This window comes from Pyrus communis, chromosome 2 (genome assembly GCF_041283825.1).
Source record: "Pyrus communis isolate YQ-2024b chromosome 2, ASM4128382v1, whole genome shotgun sequence".
Classification (NCBI taxonomy): domain Eukaryota; kingdom Viridiplantae; phylum Streptophyta; class Magnoliopsida; order Rosales; family Rosaceae; genus Pyrus; species Pyrus communis.
In genome coordinates this window covers 1,957,819-1,968,017 of record NC_142566.1, presented here as the reverse complement: position 1 = coordinate 1,968,017, position 10,199 = coordinate 1,957,819, and the positions used below count along the sequence as shown (strand labels likewise).

Sequence of the window (10,199 nt, the reverse complement as noted above, 5' to 3'; positions counted from 1 at the left end):
TCTCTTGATTTTTTTGGGGGTGGTTTGAGGGGACACCCATGGGGAACGAGTCCTGCGAGTTTGATCACCAAAACACTATCAGGGAAGCGAGAAGGAACTGGGAGAGGATGTGCAGATAGTCCTGACGAGCAGCCTTACGAGCTTATTGATTTTTCCCCATTAGTCTACCTAAAAATAAAGAGAAGAAAGGACAAATGGAAGGAAGGGATTAGAAATTAATTAGGAGCAGAGAGAAGGGAGTTGAAGATATTCGTATCCTTCTCGCTTGGGATGTCAACCTGCAGTATGGGTTCATATTCTCTACTCTCTTTATCCTTTCCGTTTAGCTAATTCTTATTAATATTTCCTTCGGTTAATCTGTCGTGGATTAGCTATTGTTTGCAAAACTAGTATTATATATATATATATATATATATATATATATATATATATATATGCAAATGCCTAAACCCTAGAAGAGTATAAAAGCCGAAAGGGATGTTTTGTTTATTAGCCCTGTTTCTGAAGACTTGTATTATGCAGAAAGCTATATTGTTGTATTAGTACGCTTGGCAAAGTATTTCAACTAGTCCACTTTGGGAAGCTGGTTGTTTTCCAAACGATTCTATACTGAATACATAATTACTTATAATGAGAATATATATATATATATATATAGGTGGTTTTATCTACATGTGTATCAAAGTACATGCATATCTTCCTCACTCAATTTTTACTATCCAATCGGATTGGTTTTGAAGAAAACAAGCTATTTTATTTGCTACAATTAGTCCAGCTAATTATTATCAAACCATAGTTAGATTATTGCTTTTATATGTACTATTGGCCCTATGTTTTGATATAGAATTTGAAAGGGGTATGCATGGTATAGATATCAATAGTTTGACAAATCTGATTCGATGTGATTACTATTGGCCTACTGGGAAGTTCTGCTTGCATGAGTTCCTAGAAACAAAGCTGTGAGGGCGTGGTCAGGGTCCAAAGTCGACAATATCGTGCTACGGTGGAGTCAAGCCGGGGATATGGTGGGCGCCTGGGCCAGGATGTGAAAATTTGATAGCAGAGCCAGGCCGGGAAGTGACAATTTGGTATCAGAGCCAATCCCTGGCTGAAATGTGCCGACGAGGATGTCGGGCACCTAAAGGGGATGGATTGTAACATCCCACATCGCCCAGGGGAGTGGATCCTGTAATCCTTATATTTATATTTTCATCTCTACCTAGCACGAGGCCTTTTGGGAACTCATTGGATTGTGAGATACCGCATCGCCCAGGGGAGTGGATCTTATGATCTTTATATGCATATTCCCATCCCTACCTAGCTTGAGGACTTTTGGAAGCTCACTGGCTTCGGAGTTCATCGGAACTCCGAAGTTAAGCGAGTAGCACACGAGAGCAATCCCAAGATAGGTGGCCCACTGGGAAGTTCTGCTTACGTAAGTTCCTAGAAACAAAGTCGTGAGGATGTGGTCATGGCTCAAAGCAGACAATATTGTGCTACGGTGGAGTTGAGACGGGGATGTGGTGGGCGCCAGGGCCAGGATGTGAAAATTTGGTATCAGAGCTAATCCCTGGCCGGATGTGTGCCGACGAGGACATCGGGCCCCTAAGGATGGTGGATTGTAACATCCCACAGCACCTAGGGGAGTGAATCATGTAAGCTTTATATGTATATTCCCATCTCTACCTAGCACGAGGCCTTTTGGGAACTCACTGGCTTTGGGTTCCATCGGAACTCCGAAGTTAAGTGAGTTCCTAGAAACAAAACCATGAGGGCATGGTCGGGGCCCAAAGCAGACAATATCGTGCTACGGTGGAGTCGAGCCTGGGATGTGGTAGGGGCCCGGTCGGGATATGACAATTTGGTATCAGAGCTAATCCCTGGCCTAGTGTGTCGACGAGGACGTCGAGCCCCTAAGGAGGGTAGATTGTAACATCCCACATCGCCCAAGGGAGTGGATCCTATAAGCCTTATATGTATATTCTCATCTCTACCTAGCACGAGGCCTTTTGGGAGCACTGGCTTCGGGTTCCATTGGAACTCCGAAGTTAAGCGAGTTCGCGCAAGAGCAATCCTATGATGGGTGACCCACTGGGAAGTTCTTATGTGAGTTCCCAGAAATAAAACTGTGAGGGCATGGTCGGAGCCCAAAGCGGACAATATCGTGCTACGGTGGAGTTAAGAGCTGAATGTGGTAGGGGCCCAGGCGGGGAAGTGACAATTTGGTATTAGAGCTAATTTCTAGCTGAAAGTATGTCGACGAGGACGTCGGGCCCCTAAGGGGGGTGGATCATGTAAGCTTTATATGTTTATTTTCATCTTTACCTAGCACGAGGCTTTTTGGGAGCTTACTGGATTGTGAGATACCGCATCGCCCATAGGAGTGGATCATGTGATCCTTATATGTATATTCCCATCTCTACCTAGCTCGAGGACTTTTGGGAGCTCACTGGCTTCGGAGTTCATCGGAACTCCGAAGTTAAGAGATTAGCACGCGAGAGCAATCCTAAGATGGATGACCCATTGGGAAGTTATGTTCGCCTGAGTTCCTAGAAACAAAACCGTGAGGGCATGGTTGGGGCCCAAAGTGGACAATATTGTGTTACGGTAGAGTCGAACCTGGGATGTGGCGGGGGCCTGGGCCGAGATGTGAAAATTTGGTATTATAGCCAATCCCTGGCTGGATGTGTGTCGACGAAAACGTCGGGCCCCTAAGGGGGGTAAATTGTAACATCCCATCGCCTAGGGGAATGAATCATGTAAGCCTTATATATATATTCCCATCTTTACCTAGCACGAGGCATTTTGGGAACTCACTGGCTTTGGGTTCCGTCAGAACTCTGAAGTTAAGCGAGTTCGGATGAGAGCATTCCCAGGATGGGTGACCCATTGGGAAGTTCTCGTGTGAGTTCCCAAAAACAAAACCATGAGGGCATGGTTGGGGCCTAAAGTGGACAATATCGTGCTACGGTGGAGTCGAGCCTAGGATGTGGTGGGGGCCCAGGCCGGAATGTGACAATTTGGTATCAGAGCCTAACCCTGGCCGCGTGTGTGCCGACGTGGACGTCGAGCCCCTAAGAGGGGTGGATTGTGAGATCCCACACCACCTAGGGGAGTGGATCCTGTGATCCTTATATGTATATTCCCATCTCTACCTAGCGCGAGGCCTTTTGGGAACTTACTAGCTTCAGAGTTCATCGAAACTCCGAAGTTAAGCGAGTAACGCGCAAGAGCAATCCCTAGATGGGTGAACCACTGGGAAGTTCTCGTGTGAGTTCCTAGAAACAAAGCTATGAGGGTGTGGTAGAGGCCTAAAGCGGACAATATCGTGCTACAGTGGAGTCGAGCCCAGGATATGATGGGGGCCCGAGCCTGGATGTGATAATTGTAACATCTGACATCGCCCAGGGGTGTGGACCCTATAAGCCTTATATGTATATTCTCATCTCTACCTAGCACGATGCATTTTGGGAGCTCACTGGCTTCGGGTTCCATTAAAACTCCGAAGTTAAGCGAGTTCGTGCGAGAGCAATCCCATAATAGGTGACCCACTGGGAAGTTCTCATATGAGTTCCCAGAAATAAAATTGTGAGGGCGTGGTCAGGGCCTAAAGCGGACAATATTGTGCTACGGTGGAGTCGAGTCCGAGATATGGTGGGCGCTCGGGCCGGGATGTGACACGCTCGGTTCCGTTAAGTGATCCGGAACTGGGTTTCTGCTGGGGTTTCGTGGAATAGTCTGGTTCCCTGCTCCATCTGGATTCCGTTGAGTGGTCTGGAATCCCTCATGCTCCGCGATTTCATTAAGTGGTCCGGAATCTTATCCTACCTTGGATTTCATTAAGTGGTCTGATATCCATTGTACTCCGCGATTCCGTTGAGTGGTCCGAAATCGTATTCACTCGGATTTCGTTGAGAGGTCCAGGATCCCTTTTACTCTGTTATTCCGTTGAGTGGTCTGGAATCGCATCTTGGTTTGGACTCCGTTGAGTGGTCCGGAATCCCCTTTGGTGTTTTGATTTCGTTGAGTGGTTCGGAATCCCTTTTGGTGTCTTGGTTCCTTTGAGTGGTCCAGAACCCGATGTTGATGGATTTCATTGAGTGGTCCGAAAATTCATCATTTGACTTGTTGGTTCCTTGGATTTGATTTCAGCTTCAAAAATGTAAGCTTCGACTGAAATGTGTCGCTCTAGCCTTGCATTTCGGTGTATGGTATGCGTTATTGATTGATGTAATTGTCGAATGATATTAGTTGTGATTGTTGTCATTATGATTAGACTCGTTGACCAATATGGCTAGAAATTTATGTTGCGCTTCTTCGAATGTTCCACGTGTTGCATGCCTATTGTGTGGTATTATGTTGAGACATAGTGATTTATGTGATGATTGTTTGAGTGTAATGAAAGACGAACTACGAATGGCTTGATCCCTATTTAAGGTACGTAAGTTGTCTAACGAGGATGTTAGATGCAGCCATAAAGTATACAAAAAATTACTATATGATTCGATTCTCGAGTTGTGCTTTGCCCATATCCCGGAGGCGAGGTATATTAGGTATACGGATACTTGGTGACGTCACGTGTCGATCATGGATGTAATTATGAAAACTAAACACGTGACATGTGTGATATTAAAATATTGTATTGTCAAAAACAAAAAAATCATCCTATTCACAAGTGACACGTGTGAATGCTATGAAAAAACAATTCAAAATTTATGCAATTATGAAATTATGAAAACTAAACACCCAAATCAAATTAGTAGAGAAAATATACCGAGTCTTCCAGTTTTAACTCAAAATAAAAGTAAAGCAAGATGCCGTCTAGAAACGGCCGTACTTGTCAAAACTGGAAAGTAACTCAAAAGTTCCCACAGAATATTTGACCAACCAGATCTTTGGAATCTTTCCAGTGTACTACTTTGTAAAGCAGCCACAGCCACACACACACACACGTAGCAGTTGAGCCACAAACCTCGCAAATTCCCCTTTGCACATTCAGAGCCACGTTAAAATATAAAAAGCTCCGGCAGTTTGATGCAAACATGTATAAATCTATATAAATATATAATATAACCAAACCAACAAAGCAAGCAACTTTTGACTGCTTCTCCTGCATTCCACCGTTTTCTTTCAATGGAGGAACACCAACAACAACAACAACGAGGAGGAGATATTATCATTACATGACTAAATAGTAATCAGCCGAGTCAACAGACTGACGCTGACCCTTTTGATACCTCTTCACATAAGTCCGAACCGCAAAGCTCCAACCCTTTTTATCTTTCACTATATTCCCCTCCAAGACGGCCAAAGAAATCAACGTTTTAACTCATTCTTGCTTTGCAAGTGGATTTCAATACTTAATTTCTTATTATTTTCCTTGGATCTTGATCTTTGTTGCCATTTGGTAAGTATTTTAAGGATCTGAACCATCTGGACGGGACATATCATCCTTATCTCTTTTGGGTTTATCTTTTTTAGTCTGCTCTGCTTCTTTGCAGTGAGGAGAAAGGGAAATTATGGAGGAGGAGAAGAGATGTTTTGCAGAAGTCGTGATGGAGTTAAAAGCTTTGGTGATTGAGGTAAGTTCTTTGGCTCAAAACTCAGAAATTCAAAGAGAAGTAGTGACTGAATTTGTAATCTTGGTTGGGAAATTAGCTCCAATTCTTGATGGATTAATGGATACTGAGTTTCTTAATCACCAACCATTGAGAAAAGCTGTTGAGTCTCTTGGGTTGGAACTTAAGAGAGCCAAGGCTTTGCTGAAAACCCAAGAGACAAATTCATTTGTTGGACAAGTAGAGGATGTGGCTCATGATCTTGGGAGGTCATTAGGGTTAGTACTCTTGGCAAGTTTAGAAGTGTCCACAGATTTGAAAGACAAGGTTGGGGGCTTACACAAGGATTTGATGAGTACGCGGTTTGATGTGAGTTCGTTTGCAAGTACTAGTTATGGTTCTGGTGTTGTTAGTGAGTTGGAAGTGGAAGTGGAAGAGGAAATACAAGAGGAGAAAACGGTTTGTTTTGGTATTGATGATGTTTCTTTGCAAATTAAGTATGGTGATGATGAACAACTTAAATTTGCTCTTTTGGAATTAAATGAGTTGATTGTAGACAAAAGGGTTGGATATGAATGGATTAATGATGAAGGTGTTATTCCGATTCTGTTTAATCGGTTGAGTTCAAGTAATTCAGAGAATCGGCTTTGTATACTTCGATTGTTGAGAAGCCTTGCTTCAGATAATGCTGATAACAAGGTAATTTTCTCTTTATTTTTTGCGTTCGTATCAGCCTTGATTTAATTTTCTCACATTGTAAAGTAGTGTGCAGGAGAAAATGGCAGATGTTGGTTTTTTGTCCGCGGCTGTGAAATCATTGGTACGGGATGAAGAAGAAAGGAAAGAAGCTGTGGGGTTTTTGCTGTATCTCTCAGATCTTCAGTCAGTAAGGCGCCGGCTTGGGCGCATTCAAGGGTGTATAGTTATGTTGCTTGCCTTGCTAAATGAGGATGACCTTGTCGCTTCAGATAATGCAGGGAAGTTGTTGAATGCATTATCTAGCAACACGCAGAATGCACTTCATATGGCAGAGGCTGGTTACTTTAAGCCCCTAGTGCAGTACCTCGAAGAAGGTGATGCAAACTACTTCCTCTCAATTTTGCATCTCTTCTATTTGATGATTATGTGTTTTCGTTATCTTCATACTAACTTATAATTGGAGCATGAGCTTTCTAGAATATAACCACAGTTACTTATCAATGTAAATTGCAAAATTGCCGTAAAAATGTCTGGGGGACAGTTGAATCTAAAACGATAACAATAGAAAAACTGATTCTTTTTTGTAATTTGGTTGAACCTGTGGTTTATATCTAAGGGTCTGTAGACTCTGTATGCATAATTTCAACCAGGTTATTAGCTAAATGATGATCCCAATTCACCTCTAACTTCGATTAGCATCCAAGCTGAACCAACAGATAAGTAGGATAACGTTTCCTTAGATTCTGTAATACATCATATACTTATACGACCGAGCAATTTAGCACATAAGCGTGTGTTTATATGGATCAAATTTGTTTGTCAATGAAATTACTGAATATAAAGATCATGCTCCCTTTCCCTGTTGGTAAGGTTTAACCTTCGTCAGTCCTGCAAATTCCGGGGCACTTAACAAACTATCCATACCATGTCTTTGCAGGTTCGGACATGAGTAAAATCCTGATGGCAACAGCACTCTCAAGGATGGAGCTCACTGATCAAAGTCGAGCTTCCCTCGGGGAAAATGGTGCAATTGAACCCCTTGTCAGAATGTTTAGCATAGGGAAGCTCGAAGCCAAGTTATCCGCTTTAAGTGCCTTGCAAAATCTATCAAACCTGACAGAAAATGTCCAACGGTTGATCAGTTCAGGCATCGTAGCATCTCTGCTTCAGCTCCTCTTCTCTGTAACATCAGTACTTATGGCTCTTCGGGAGCCTGTATCAGCGATTCTTGCAAGGATTGCTCAATCAGAATCTATTCTTGTGAATTCAGATGTTGCTCAGCAGATGCTCTCCCTTTTAAATCTCACCAGTCCGGTAATTCAAAATCACCTATTGCAAGCACTTAATAGTATTGCCTCCCATTCCAGAGCAGGCAAAGTTAGAAGAAGGATGAAAGAAAATGGCGCCTTTCAGCTTCTCCTACCCTTCCTCATGGAAACTAACATTCAAATCAGGAGCAGTGCCTTGAGTTTGCTTTACACTCTTTCTAAAGATTTATCAGAAGAGTTGACAGACCAACTCGAAGAAACCAATATCAGAAAAATCATCATTATCATCTCAACATCAACATCTAACTGCGAAAAAGCCGCTGGAGTTGGCATACTTAGTCATCTTCCCATTAGTGACAAAAAGGTGACGGATATATTAAAGAGAGCAAATTTGGTACCGATAATGGTATCCATAATGAATGCAAGATCTGAAATTCCAGCGGAGAAGATGTGCTGTTTAGCAGAAAGCATTACTGGTCTATTAATTCGGTTCACAAATCCTGCTGATAAGAAACTACAACTTTATTCAGCAGAACAAGGGGTAATTCCTTTACTTGTCAAGTTACTCTCGAGTGGATCACCTGTTACTAAATGCAGGGCTGCAACGTCACTAGCTCAGTTTTCACAGAATTCATCATCTCTAAAGAAGTCGATAAAACCAAGGTGGACATGCGTTCCTCCTTCTCAAGATGCTGTTTGTGAAGTTCATGATGGAAAATGCTTTGTGAAAAGCACATTTTGTCTGGTCAAGGCAGGTGCTATCTCTCCTGTAATCCAAATATTGGAAGGTAAGGAGAGGGAAGCTGATGAAGCAGCACTGAGCGTCCTTGCAACCCTCTTGTACGACGACATTTGGGAAAACGGAAGCAAGTACATAGCCAAAAAGTCAGGAATTCCGGCCATCATCAAAGTCCTCGAATCCGGGAGCATCAAGGCTCAAGAGAAAGCACTACGGATATTGGAGAAGATATTTGGAGTTGAGGAACACCGAGTAACATACGGGGAATCTGCTCAGGCAGTGCTGATTGATCTAGCCCAGCAGGGTGACTCCAGATTGAAATCAACCACTGCAAAATTACTGGCGCAACTAGAGCTATTGCAAGCTCAATCTAGTTACTTTTAAGGCAATAGTGCCATGTTGATGTAGCGAAGTTGTGCTTGTGATTTCACTTACTGTCATCATACACCAATTTTTCTCGAAGTATCTACAGATAATCAGCAGCAACACAAATTTGATTGTTACTGATGGAGTTTGAACCCATGCCGTCATGCAAGGGCTCAACACCTTTTCACCGTTGTGGTATAGAGCCACTTGCAAGTACATACCCATTTGATCCCATCCCTACTTTCTACCATGTAAAATCTTATCTTGCTATCCAAGTAACAAAATGCATTAGCCATGCTAAATCCCTATATGAATGCCTCTAGTTCAATGCCAGATGCATTTTCCCTATCCATATATACATGGACAATGTGTATTAATGTTAATTGATGGCTTAAGATATTGGGGAATGCTAAAATATTATTGTTTTAAGGCTTAGCGAGACGCAATAACATGACACTGCTCATCAGATTATTTTCTACCTGCTATACTCTTTCCAAAAAACTAAAAAGCACATTTTCTATTGGTAGTAACACGGAGTGATATTTGACGAATAAAGCCAGGAAGGAAAAAGATAAGAAACGTTAGGTTTTATCGAATTTGATATGTGGTTGAGCTAGTTTATAGAGAGAAGTCAAACACCTCCATTTCGTTCTTCTTGATAAGGTGAACAACTAGTTCCTTTACCTTTTCATGTATAAATTTCAAGGGAAACTGTTTATTTTCAATCGTCGTGAAGAAACAGTCTAAATTTTTGACTTGTCAGTTATCAGATATATTTGACTACCTGTTATTCTCCATTCAAATTCGCAGAAGACTAGAAACCAAACCATATCCTTAAAAAGCTATTGGTTAAGCTTGTATGGTTCAGAAGGAATGATAAATCCAAACTCAGAAGCGTTGTTTCTTCATCATGAAGCAATGCGACTACAAGTAGCTCAATTTGGTATTCATGAGGCTAATCACCTGATATCTAAATTTGCAATGTGGAATTCTTGTACTCATAGGTGGTCTGATGTCCCCAAGTTGATTATAAGTTGTCTTTTGAAATAAAAATGTGTCGTTCTTGGAATAAAACGTAAATAAATCCCGTCTGCCAGTCATAACAAAGTTTACTAAATTCACGGAGAATTAGACTCAGCTTAACACATTTTTGCATTTTATGAATTCAGATTGGAATTACATTGCTTCATCTAGTTTCTTGTGTACGGTATCTTGGAGTCTTGTTGCAATTTTCATTGTGTTTTTGTTTGTTACTGTAATTCATATCAATATTCATTTGCTTAACACATTCGTTTTTTGGTAAGGGACAACGGCAGTGTTGTAAATAGGTAAGAAATTGGATAGTTGTTACTTGTTATGCTGTTTAAACAGCAACTGAGGGGAGAATTAGACTTACATGGAATGAGTTCACCGTCACGTGGCGTTCTTTGTCTAATAATGAATTGTCATGTGCAAGTTTTTCCCCGCATGGCAATGTATTATTAGATCAGGTCCACATGACAGTAAATTCGTTCCATATAAGTTGCTTTCGACTGAGGGAAACTAGAATGATTATCCCTAAACAAACAA

At 41.8% G+C, this 10,199-nt stretch overlaps 1 protein-coding gene across 1 annotated transcript; it reads left to right on the top strand.

The window, feature by feature from the left end:
- Nucleotides 1–5,044: 5,044 nt before the first annotated feature.
- Nucleotides 5,045–8,756, top strand: LOC137748275 (U-box domain-containing protein 44). The gene is made up of 4 exons (XM_088680621.1): nt 5,045–5,407; nt 5,502–6,257; nt 6,331–6,631; nt 7,195–8,756. Exons 2-4 carry the CDS (start codon nt 5,520–5,522, stop codon nt 8,646–8,648), a joined length of 2,493 nt encoding a protein of 830 aa, XP_088536747.1. The 5' UTR covers nt 5,045–5,407; nt 5,502–5,519; the 3' UTR covers nt 8,649–8,756.
- The last annotated feature ends 1,443 nt before the right edge of the window (nt 8,757–10,199 follow it).

Bases quoted from the DNA above. Each gene is read 5' to 3' on its own strand.
- LOC137748275 (XM_088680621.1), top strand. From the start codon at position 5,520: ATGGAGGAGGAGAAGAGATGTTTTGCAGAAGTCGTGATGGAGTTAAAA. The intron at 6,258-6,330 runs GTAATTTTCTCT...AGTAGTGTGCAG, and splicing joins CAGATAATGCTGATAACAAG to GAGAAAATGGCAGATGTTGG. The intron at 6,632-7,194 runs GTGATGCAAACT...ATGTCTTTGCAG, and splicing joins AGTGCAGTACCTCGAAGAAG to GTTCGGACATGAGTAAAATC.